The sequence below is a fragment of the Sphaeroforma arctica genome (genome assembly GCF_001186125.1).
Source record: "Sphaeroforma arctica JP610 unplaced genomic scaffold supercont1.221, whole genome shotgun sequence".
NCBI classification, from domain to species: Eukaryota; class Ichthyosporea; order Ichthyophonida; genus Sphaeroforma; species Sphaeroforma arctica.
Window position 1 is genome coordinate 61120 of NW_014040337.1, and position 13134 is coordinate 74253.

Below are 13134 nucleotides of genomic sequence, written 5' to 3' on the forward strand. Positions count from 1 at the left end.
GTCAAATTAAGTAGTAGCAGATGTCTAAACAAAAAATAACTACAGTTGTATATTTTAGTCAGTGAACAAAAGGAATCCGCAAATACAAGACGTTGCCAAGTACTTCTATAACTTTTGGTGCATTACTTATCAAGAGATTGCTGTAACTTGTATGCAATATTTGCAATCAGATGCATAATTCTGACAATTGATGCTTGCGCATGCGATTTCGAAAAAAGACTAAAGTTGTATATTTTAGAACTGAACAAAAGCATCCACAAATACAAGACGTTGTCAAGTATTTCTATACTATCTGGTACATTAATTATTAAGAGATTGCTGCAACTTGTGTGTAATATTTGCAATTAGATGCACAATTCTGACAATCGATGCTTGCGTATACGAATTTGAAGAAGAAAAAAATAGTTGAATATTTTAGCACTGAACGAAAGTATCCTTAAATACAAGACGTTTCCAAGTATTACTATACTATCCGGTACATTATTTGATGAGATATTCAGTGCTGCAACAGAGTGTATATGTACCGTATTTATATCATAGTATCGTATGTTTTTCCTATGTAGTCTGTTTTGACTGTAGTATAGAGGTGTATTTTCAGTTGCCATGGATTTTGAACTCATCGGCTAGTCTGCTGGTCTAGAGCGCAAAATAAAACCAATCCTAAAAGCAATTTGATACTAAACCTCCAATAAAAATTACTCTAAATTTGAATTTTAGTATTATTCTCCAATAGAGCGAGGACGTTAACCCTTGTTGTCCACCAGAACACCCTTGGTGAACAACCCTGTTGTATCTGTGAGCCACTAGGACACCACTCTTGGAATATCCTGACCTTCCCTGACCGTTTCTTGACCAACCATTACAATCCTTTGACTCTCCCTATACGAACAAGTTATCAAAATATCCAACAGCGATAATTGAACTTACAGCTTTTGCGGTATCAAGTGTAACTTCTTACCCACTTGACCTATCGCAATTCTGAGTATGCAGCTCATAATCTAACTAGATACAACACGAATTAAATGTTAAAATAACCTAATTTGGATTTGGCTTTACATTTATTTATTTATTTATTTTAATAATATAAATGTATTTAGGTAGCTAGTGGGTAAAAAGCTCAACAAGGCAGGCATAAAGGCAGGCGAGAGTCTAGGCAGGCGAGAAGGCAGGCGAGAGTCAAGGCAGACGAGAAGGCAGGCGAGAGTCAAGGCAGATGAGAAGGCAGGCGAGAGTAAGGCAGGCGAATAAGGCAGGCGAGAGTAAGGCAGGCGAATAAGGCAGGCGAGAGTAAGACAGGCTTAAGACTTCTCCAGTTTGTCGGAACTTGTGGAAGTTGGAACTCCGGAGTCCGAACTTGTGAGTTGTGGCACTTGGCACTTGGCACTTGGGACTTGGGCCTTTAATTGTACTTTTTTGATTGTTACAACGTTTTTGTATTGCAAGTGTCAATTCTATGATATATTGGCCTGAAATGTTCAATTTTTAAAGGCCTGATTTTTGTTTCATTTATTAGAGGGCTATGTGATTTTCGACCTGGTACTATGGTACATAGGTCGGTACTTGGTAAGTAGGTAGATGCACCTTTTCTCCATATTTAGGCCACGAAACAAGAACTAAGTATGGAGACGATTTATAAGACTCAAATCCTAAATCGGAAAACCCCTATGAGCTCTATATTTTGGACCACATAGCCTTTTTTTTTGTTTGAAAAAATACCAATCATATATACATATTATAAAAACAATATTTTGTTTTGTGTTGTCACTGTTGTGTGTGTGCGTGACAATATAAGGGTTCAGAGAGCAGAATTTACTCTGGAGTAAAGAGAACCTATAAAACTCAAAATATGAACCATACTATTTACTACGATAGTTACCGACATGGAAATAGGGTAAATTAATGATTGGAAATAACACGACGCTTACCTAGGATTATGCAGGTAGTGTTCTGATAGGTGTAGGTTTATGTAAAGAGAACCTAGACAAGATATAGGCTCACTGATTTACTGAGTGGTTTACGCAGACATATAAGGATGCTTGTAACCTAAATCCAGTCGCTTAGTACTACATAAACCTGATATGTAACCTAATTTGGAACTTCCACTTAAAGCAACCGTACTTGCTTTAAGTGAGAAAGATGAGGAAGTTCTCATGAAGCTGTGCACGGAAGATATAGGTTGTAGGAACCAAGGAATTGGCTTTGATGAGTTCGTGGAGACGAATAGTATAAATACAGAAGTATTGTAGTACGTGGCAGTGTAACAGGGTTTTACAGCTTGTTATCTGAACAAATATATAAAAGGCTTTTGCAGTGAGCAATCTTGATTACGTCACAGCTTTTCTCCTAGCTACATTATATCATACATACATTGTAACTTATTTTTTTGTAGTTGAAATAAATAGTATTATCCCTACTACGGCTCAACTTTCTTGTGTGCACAGAACAAGTATGGTTAGTAAGGCAGAGGAGAAGAGCAAGACTTTCAGCAATAAGAAGCATGAAAGTGTGTATGTGTGGTACAAGACGCAGTCTGCAGTGACAGTAAGAAGAGACCATGTAGCGGTTGGTTTGCTGCCACCTAGTGAATGTGGCAAAGCTATAGATATTATTATACATGAGCATCTATCAGCAGAGGTCAGCAGAGCTGTGTACAATATTGTCCCAGCGGACATTCGATCTCCTGTTTGAACTAAGGCCGCCCTATGCCATCTCTCTAAGATATTTCAACCTTTGTTGGACACATCTGATAGCGCGGCAAAATCTTTATGTGAAGTTCTGATCTAGGACAGATATCTACGACTCCTTTATTTCGAAGAATTTAGCAATAATGGGTTTGAAGCGCTGCTAGCCAACGAGTGGTTTAAAGGTGTTTCAACTTTGAAAAGTAGAATGGCGACCAAGAATTGGTCTGGACGCTTGGCAAGAATTGATTCTGCCCCACTGATGACTGTATATCAAGTAGAAGCGATTATCAAACAATTGCAAGAATACTCTGAAATGGAAAACACTGAAGGAGTGGAAGATTTTACATTGCCCATAGGTAATACCCATTCTAGGCTATGTGTAGCTGCCATACGGCTGGCATATGGAATGGATGTAGACCATCTTTCATATCAGCAGATGTTGACACGGTTTGAGAATATGAGTGAGGTCCATGAAGGGGACGCGTATGGACTAATGATACGCTGTGGTCCATCAGTGTTCATTAAAGCAGGCATATCGGTGATGTTATCTGAAGAAAACAGACAGACATCCTGGGATGAGACGATCATACAGGTAGCGGCATCAATGGAAACGCGTGTAAAGATGATCGTACTGGATAGCACCTCTATCCATCTGAGAGATACCTTCAGAGCTGTCTATCAGATGGGAGGAATTGCTAGGGCTGCTCAACTGTTAAGGGACGTGAACGAAGATGAGGCAACCAATGGAAAGGACCTGCCTCCTGTTGCCCCATTCAATGTTCAACCAGAAGGTGCTGCTCAAGGCAGCAACAACAAGAAGAGGAAGAGAAACCTGGGGTCTAATTATAGGGGTTGTTATGGTTGTAACTCCATGGAGCACAGACAGTACCAGTGTTCAGTGCTCAAGAAAAAGCGGGCAAATGAGCGCAAGGAAGGAGCTTTGAGTAACGACAACAGAGGACAAGGAAGTTTGCCTCAAGGGCAACCACTATTTCCACCCATGCAGAACATGGGAGTGGTAGGAATATGGACTTGTACTCCAGTTTCTCAAGGAGGCCAAAGGAGGTTACTCCCAGGAGCATCGCCGGTGGTGCTTTCGGGTCCCGCAGTGGCTCTTGGCAATCCCAATGGAATGTCAGTAATTCCTCCTGTAGCGACGTTAGCGACAGCAAGCGTGGATCAACAATAGTTCAATTACGAGCAATTGCAACATGTAGCTAGAGGTGATGGAGCATATTGACACGGTGCGGTAGTGCAAGGGTGTGTGAAGGGAATGAGAATAGAAATTTATGTGGATACTGCAGCAGTACCAACTTTAAACCTCCCGTGATTTCGCCATGCGCCTAGCACTACCCATATCACCGTATGTAGGCACATCATTCTCGATACTTGGGGCGTTGGGCACTGCGGCCCTCTGGGTCTATTAGCCTACCATTGATAATTGAAACTTGGTACAAACAGGCAAAGGTGTTCTTACAGGAGTGTTTGATAGTGTCGTCTTTACCTTATGAGACTTCAATTCTAATAGGATACAACACATTACAACGCTATGAATGGAATCTGTTGTGGAAGGGACATACTTTGACAGTGGTTCCAAGAAATCAATTGATGGGTGCAGCGAAGCAGATCGATCGGACATCGAGCATGATTGGGGCCTTGCATGTACCTAGGGAAGCAGTATTCCAGCGCATGATAAAGGAAGTGCATACAGTTACCGACCCTATACATCTGCCTAAGTTGGTGGACCGCATGTCGTGGGCTGAAATAGAACACCAGACAAAAGAAGATTTTGGAACAACTTTGACGGCATCTATCAGCTAGCGGCCGCGGTCAACGCATCTGCACGTGCGGTCACGAATCTCATCCGAGATATACAAGAAGTGGCTTACAATGTCTTAGAACCCAAGTTTATGGATGTACCACCCCTGGTTATACAAGAGAAGCCGCAGGCTGTGCCGAAGGCTATTTACTATACAGACAAAGATCCCACTAAAGCGGCGATCTTAAAAGAAAAAGTGGACGCGTGGGAGGCGGCTGGGATCATTGGCAGGGTAACAGACCCAGGTTGGTATTCGGCGACGCACTCCGTATTCAAGAAGCCAGGAGTAATCCCGGTCGATGATGATGGATGGAGGACGTGCATCAATCTGAAATTAACCAATGACCAGTTGCAGGCATATTTCTTATTATATACATACGGAGAAAGAGTACCTGGCCAATGTGAAAGGCAAGGATTGGATTACAACAGCAGACCTGGGTCAGAGCTTTTGTCAGATCCTTGTGGACCCAGAATCCCGGAAATACCTGACGTTTAACACACCATGGGGGTTTTACTCGCTCATAGGAATGCCGTTTGGCTTAAAAGAGGCATCCTGGCGAATGCAGCAAGCGCTGGGGTCGGTCTTTGGTTTTCTCAAAGCGGTGATGTGGTACATAGATGACTTGTCGTTCGGTCATAATGATCCTAAAGAACACTGGGTGTGTCTTCAGAAGTTTGTGCATGCGTGTAAGACTAAAAGGGTACAGCTTCGGTTAAGTAAGTGTATGTTTACAGCGTACAGGAAAGCGGTGGTACTTTTAGGTCGGTCGGTGGATTGGCGTGGCAGTACCATCACAAATGAACGTCTTCGTGATCTGCTAAATCTCAATGTGCCTACGTCACAGGACCTAGCCAGGTCTTATTATCATACCATGGCTTGGTGGAGTGAATATATTCCAAACTTTACTCGGGGTTTGGCTAGTATTGCGGCACTACTTGAGAAAGACGTCAAATTCATCTGGACAGCGCAGCACTGTATATTTCTATATTTTAAACTATATTATATAAACTAAGATACAATTTAAGTCAGTTAGGATTTAGCAGTGATAGCTTGTGTAAGAATGATCTGGACTGCCTTTTGGGAAGAGCCTTAGTATCCTCGATCACACAGGACGTACCTCTAGCTGTTCTTTATTGAATAATTTTCACTAGAAGTACTAAGTATTCATGACCACATGTCTAATTTATAGATAGGCATAAGAACGTAAGTCAAGTTAATACATTAGCTAATATAAACGAAGTTCCATCTGAAGAAAAGTTAAAAAAAGAAAAAGACTTATTGGATTTTGGAGATTGGCGGGAAGACCAAAACCTGTAAGTAGTAGTTCAGAGATTATAAAATTTAGTTTATGATATCCTACATCTACTATCGTCTCAAATAGGTCCAAGTAGATGAGACATACCAAATAGTCGGGCTATTGGAGCCATCAAAGTGAATTTAGAACGCTTTGGAAATATTGGAAAAATAGCTTGCATTAAATTATTTTAAATACAAATAAAAACCAATGTGTTATCTCATTTGATCTTGATATTTTAGACTGACCGGAGCCGTATTTTTACATCATGGCATATTGAGAGATTTTGATATACTCGTGTCGTATGTAAAAGAAGAAGAGAATCCTGTGGCAGACGTTATGTCTCGTCTGTGCACAGGCATTGACCCTATAATGCGGGTCAAAAGGGGGCGCACTGAGCTCAGGGTCACTTTTGCAGACCCAGAAGTTCAACTGATTGCTACAGAAAAGCATATGCTGTCAGCTGCATGGTTCCGTGTTCTTGACAAACTCTATGGCCCTCACACAACCGGTTATGAACAATATGAACTATAAGCATGCGTTTACAAGTTGGTAACCTGCTTTTTTTATTATACTTTAGCGTTCGGCGGAGGAACGCTGATGCGACAGCATCCCGTTTCTGGGGAGATGTAATGTCCGACAGTATTGGAGTTCGGTGCTGGTGTAGTACCGAACTGGTGGGGATCAGTACTCTACTGATTGACAGCTGATATGGAGCTTGGGAGTGATTGACAGGTTGGAGGAGTACAGGTTGCGGGAGAGGTGTGTTAGAGAAGGGATGTAGTGGTAGACCTCTCCGTAGGTAGGTGTTGTCGTGGATTCTAGAAGTGATGTACTGGATAGTTGTCTGCACTGATCGATAGGAGGAGATGGGGACCACGAGGTGTCCGAGAGAGACGAGGAGACGAGGCAGTATATGAGGATATCCAGTGAGCCAACTAGGAAGCGAGAAGATTTAGTTTGAATATCACTATTACGGCATCTAGTGATGCACGAGTTGCTACGTCATTTCGTCGATATCCACTTGATGCGAGAAACTGATTGGTCGTCCTTCCGATAGACACAAGAGGTCGCATGGGCAATGCTAATAGATATAATAATTGAAAGGGCGACACTTGACGCATTCAAGGTCGTATAGTCCCAATCGGGCAGTTCAAATGCAAATCAAGCACTGATATCATTTGGTAGGGTTAATCAAGAATTTGAATGGATAGTCTGATCTGTTTCTGTCACAGTATATATGCCAGCTTTATCGTCTGATCTGTTTCAGTCATAATATACATGTCAGCTTTATCGTCGGATCTGCGTCTATATATGTCGGCTTGATAGTCTGATCTGTTCCTGTCACAGTATATATGTCAGCTTTATAGACTGATTTGCTTCTGACACAGTATATATGTCAGCTTTATCGTCTGATCTGTTTCTGACACAGTATATATGTCAGCTTTATAGTCTGATCTGTTTCTGTCACAGCGTATTTGTCAGCTTGATAGTCTGATCAGTTCTGTCTCAGTATATATGTCAACTTCATAGTCTGACCTGTTTCGATCACGTTATAGATTTCAGTTTTGTACTGAGATTGTAAACAGGTGTATTCGCGGACTTTCGGAAATGATTGTGCGCTTCGATGTTGACAATTTAGATTTGCGATACATATTTCTTAACAGCTCACAAAAACCACCTATGTTAGTTTATTCTATTTAAAATAGCATCATCTTAGTCTGATTCTTCTTCATCAATGGAAATATGTGATTGGGACAAAGCTCGCCGAGAAAATCGGACTTGATCTGTTTGACGTTAAAGATGTTCTGATTCTTGATGTCCTTCCGCGAGTCCACGATCACGTATGTCAAATTGCTTAAATTGAGTACACCTGATTCAAATAAGCACCGCAAAATTGTTCAGAACGGAAATGTCAAGATCGGAGCGCAAATACTTGTCGTGCAGATGGCTGCATCTATACACACTATGGGTTATAAAATCAAACAGACTAAAAGCACACTAAGGTATACGCTCGACAATTCCCAATGCGAGCTAAAAGCTATATAAAATAAGCGGTGGCATACATAGGTATGTAATATAGAAACGGCCAAATTTACCATGATATATTTGCCAATTACGCACGCTTGTTGTTTGAAGACTATATCGAGGTGAATGTCGACAAACAACACCATAATACAGAAGGCCAAGGATTCGATGAAATGAGCGTATAGTACGTGGCTCTGTGTAGCAATTAAGTTTAGTGATGTACATTGCTATGGTTTGAATATCACTCGTTTTGCCGAAAAGTATCGAGAGAGACAACCTGATTCAAACTAGATGGTGGTGATCCAGTATTATAGCAATACACGAATGCATGCATATTCTAGCAGGAGAAGAGGTACGGACTACTGACACAAGGGTAAACAGCATTAACATTAGGAAAACTCAACATACCTTCTTCAATTAACTTGGAGATCCGGTTGGGTGTACCTACAGCAATCCTCACTGCGTGCTCTTGTAAGTATTTGATCTGTGATGGCAGGACACGAAGATATAAAATAAGTTTCAGCTTGACAGAGGATGAATAAACTCAACAGCAGCGAAATGGTGCATGCTTCATGGAGGAACGGCAAGGATACAAATTAAAAATGGAATATTCTCGTATCAAAAAGGAATCGATAAATATTGATATTAGGGAACGAACAGTATTTAAACCCAGTATATTGCATCGAGATGTGTTGGGTGATTCTGACGTAGCAACGAAATGTAAGCATGAACATTCCCACATACACAGCCCACTTGCATCTCAGTGCGTATCGACGAAGCCATGTGCGAATTGAATGAAAAAAGCTTCCCCGCTTATATTGCAAAGAGTTCGAAGACAAATAGTCCGAAGCCATCGCTTAGCTCTGCTACGTTGCTGAACACCCTCTCAGATCGCACACTCAGTACACCTGACAATACTTTAGTTGTAGGGAGCACACAAGACCTTCGTGTTGGCATGCAGAACGACCGCAGTCGAGCACACATACAAAACTGAAGTAACAAGAGAAGCAATGGCCATCCTTATTTGTCAATCAACGTTTGAGCTGCAATGCACACACCTGTTCCTCCACCTTGATGTGCTTAGCAAATAGCTTTGCCACCCGGCACACTTGACTGAATTCCTTCAGGTCTTTGTATATATCTGCGGCACCCATCGCCGTGTGTGTAACGATAATAACATTCGGTGCACCTTTGAGCTTGCACGCTTTCTGAGGTCCCAGACCTCGGCGTGAGAAGACCGATTTCCACTGGTCGATGCCATTCTTCATAAAAGGGCGCAACATCTTAAGATTTCTGTCCACTCCTGTAGTGATCATCGTAGATAAGAATAAGCTTAGAACTACTTGTTCACAAGTATAAGATACACGCTCATCACGTTGGCCAAATGGGGCAACACGTGTAGCTATGTATGGTTTGAAATCATATACTCCAATATACCATTTGAAATTAAGCATACACATAACCGAATTGTGAACTCTTGTTTGTCTACGAATATGTAGACATAGATATGGTGCATGATACTAATTTATCAAATGTTCTCGATCAATTCATACGCATACTAAATAGCACCACATAACATGTCTTTCTAGGAGTTATGCATGGGATCGAGTCTATTAGAACCTAGGGATACGGTCACATGATACAATTCATCTGCAGCACGGCTGCGCAGTGGGAAAGTATGGCATACTCCCTCCTCCACTACGCACTCAAGTCAGGGGGCTCAAACATACCTGTATGAGCATCCGAAGGGTCGACAAAGCAGGCTACGGGGTTAAATGTGACTTCCTCGAGTTCTATCTCCGTCATCTTATTACCCTTTTCGTTCACGAATTCGGTCCAAACAAAGGCACCCTGAGCCTCGCCGTTACCGGTTATTTGTGCCTGTTGGGCCGCTTCCTTTTCTTTCCATTTTTTCTGTTTGTTTGCACCCTTTGTACCCTGAGTGGAACAGCATACAAATCTAATTATTATCTTTAAATCAAAGCAAAATCTGCGAACAAAATGCTGAAGAGACAAATATGGTTGTCTATGACGCCAACTATCAATTAACGGGCGAGCAACAAGTGTTGAATATATATAGATATAGGTATATATATGATAATATAATAATATATTTTTATTTACATAACATAACAGAACAATAATACAATAACATATATACTTTACATAATGTAATAGTATAATAATATAGTATATGCAATTATATGTATTTTTACTAACTACATATATCAAACAAACAACAAGCACGCATAAACTTTGTTTAATTCTATATATATATATAAACAAACGTATCTCGCTACATATGCATAAATGAACACACAAACACGCATATATATATATAACGCATATATATATATACAAATATAAATATATTGATATCGATATTTAATCATAAAATACAATACAAACACGCACACAAACGTACACATACATATATATACAACCAAATACATTAATATATCCATACATATATACACATACGGGTACATATATATATATATGCATGCATGTACGGATGTATGCACACATGTAGGTATGCATCTATATATAAATATACATACATACATACATATATATAAATATATATATATGTATATATATATATATAATATACATATATATTAATACACACTCCCACATACACACACATACATGTACATATGATATACATACATATACACATATGCAAACACACTTGGATATATAAAATTATGAATATAGATATTTACACATAGCAATATATTTAAATATAGATAGATAATGTCAAATAATCATATACATATGATAAAATATATATACACAAGGTATGCATAGATAGTTCATTACAAACATTTATATATGTGAATGTTTATACGCATACTTATACATACACAGACACAGACACAGGTAAAGATACAGATACACATACACATATATGTATATATACACTTATATATGCTTGTATATCGATATACATGCATACACACATACACACAAAAACAAACACAGACATGTATATATACATATACATATTTATATATATAGATGTAAAAATAGATGTAAAAAATTGAATATATCTATGCTTATTTCAATGTACAAATCTATATATTTCTGTATACGTATATATATATCAATATCAATATATATATATCTAGATATATATACCTACACACACACACACATATATATACAAATATATATATATATATATATAAATGTATAGTTCTATATATTTCTATATACGTATGTATACACACACACACACACATATATATATATATTACAAACGCACTCAAACACATACAAACACACACACACATATATACATATATATATCTATATATAAAACTACATATACAGTTATACATATATTTTGTTGAAATTTTAAATATATCTATGCTTTCGTTCAGGTAAATTCCTAAATGTACATAAATACGTACATGTATACCTATATCCATATCTATGTCTATATCTATATCTATATTTATATATATACACTTACACACACACACACATATGTATAAATAATTACATATATAAGTATGAACACAAATACAAATACAAATACAAATATACATATATACATATACTAATATTTTGAATATATTATATTATATAGATATATGTATATTTAAACAGACATACGTACGTACATACGTACCTTTACAGACACAGGCATAGAAACAGCCGCAGCCAAAAAAATAGTCTCTGTTACACACACACACACACTCAGACATAGACACACACACACACACACACACACACACACACACATATATATATATTCAATTGCGATATATATATACATGCTATATACCTTATCATATGCTCTTCAGTGGTAATACAGCATATACAAATCTCACCACATACACGAACAATCAATCACCTCACCTTAGCGGTCCCATCGGCACTGGATGTTTTTCGTTTCTTATTACTTTTACTGTTTTCTTTCTCCTTCGCAAGTGCTTCAGCTTTCTCGGCCTCTATGTAATCAGACCCCCGTTTCTCTCCCTTTATCCTTCCCATTTTGGCCACCTCTGCCACATCCGACGTTAGTCCTGGAGATGGTGGTCGTAGCTCATACTTCGGTTTACCCGTCTCATTATCATCGTCGTCAGAAACGACAATATCGCTGTCATACATAAGACCGTCATCTAAATCGTCACCGCCCTCCATGATAGCTGGCATAGTATGTAGAACTGGAAGTACTTAAAGTTTATGTCGGAGATGGGATTAAAAAAACGTATATATCGAAACCTCTAATACATGTACTATGATAAGCGCTAGAGTGTCCGTGCCGTTATATTCTTTCGCTGCTATATTGCAAAATAGCTTTTGTAGGGGTTGTAGACAAAACAATAAACATGCACCGATGTAAATTTTGAAATATGAAGCTACACACTGGTCTACAGCCCTACATGGCCTACTAATAGCCCCGCACAGGACACATTATATAGAGAGAGCACAATCAGTCACTCTCGACGAATCAAAATATCAAATTTATCATGCACGTGGATTTCCTCTATATATTGTATATATATTATATTTACATTATGTACGTAGCTTTTGCAAGTTATTCACCACCATTGCAGTAAAAGATAGCTGTGAATGGTTATTTTTACTTCGTTGCTAGAAAATATCTGTAAAGACAGTCACCGCGGACGATAGTAGTATTACAAGACATACACATCAAGATGGTTGGGACTTCCTCAGCGGGCAAGAGTCAAATATTCCATCCTTATCGAGCATTGGGCTATGTCACAAATCATGTGCCTTTTGCATTGCAAACAAAGACGAACACACACTTTATTACTACATGCATAGGTGATGCTTTCCAACAATACGGTGCTGCGAAAATGAATCTTTTATTTGTATCTCCGCCTTTGCAGGAGCCTATCACTTGCATAGATATGGTAAAGGATTATGTGATGACAGCCTCGGGTTGTCGGGTGATAGCTTGGAAACGCGGGAAGCAAGTGCGTTGTATAGGTACACATAAACACAATATACAGCTTATGCTGCTATTTGGGGGCATGGTGATTACCTGTGATGATAGTGGGGAGATTGTGATGTGGGATGACGAGAAGTCAAATGAAGAACTCGGGAGGGTTGAGGTAGGCAGTCAGGAACAATTCAATACTACAGCCATGATGCACCCAGCTACATACCTGAATAAAGTTCTTCTAGGCAGCAGGTAAGTGTGTATGTATAATCATGTGATACTGAATGTCAAATAAAGATAATGCTTGAATGAACCTGGGTTGGAAGTGATGCACACAGTGATAGCTACGTTCCCAATAATAACGATAATATTAATATTAATAGAAGC

The 13134-nt window shown here is 39.1% G+C and overlaps 3 protein-coding genes across 3 annotated transcripts; 2 read left to right on the forward strand and 1 right to left on the reverse strand.

The window, feature by feature from the left end:
- Positions 1-2889: 2889 nt before the first annotated feature.
- On the forward strand, positions 2890-3873 carry SARC_04095 (hypothetical protein; the record flags this gene model as incomplete). Its single annotated transcript, XM_014302089.1, has 1 exon — positions 2890-3873. One exon carries the CDS (start codon positions 2890-2892, stop codon positions 3871-3873), a length of 984 nt encoding a protein of 327 aa, XP_014157564.1.
- Positions 3874-7395: 3522 nt separating this feature from the next.
- On the reverse strand, positions 7396-12210 carry SARC_04096 (hypothetical protein). Its single transcript, XM_014302090.1, has 5 exons — positions 11697-12210; positions 9557-9764; positions 8885-9129; positions 8235-8310; positions 7396-7671 (listed from the first exon to the last, which is right to left on the reverse strand). Exons 1-5 carry the CDS (start codon positions 11991-11993, stop codon positions 7499-7501), a joined length of 999 nt encoding a protein of 332 aa, XP_014157565.1. The 5' UTR covers positions 11994-12210; the 3' UTR covers positions 7396-7498.
- Positions 12211-12377: 167 nt separating this feature from the next.
- On the forward strand, positions 12378-13004 carry SARC_04097 (hypothetical protein). The gene has a single exon (XM_014302091.1). It carries the CDS (start codon positions 12500-12502, stop codon positions 13001-13003), a length of 504 nt encoding a protein of 167 aa, XP_014157566.1. The 5' UTR covers positions 12378-12499; the 3' UTR covers position 13004.
- Positions 13005-13134: the final 130 nt, after the last annotated feature.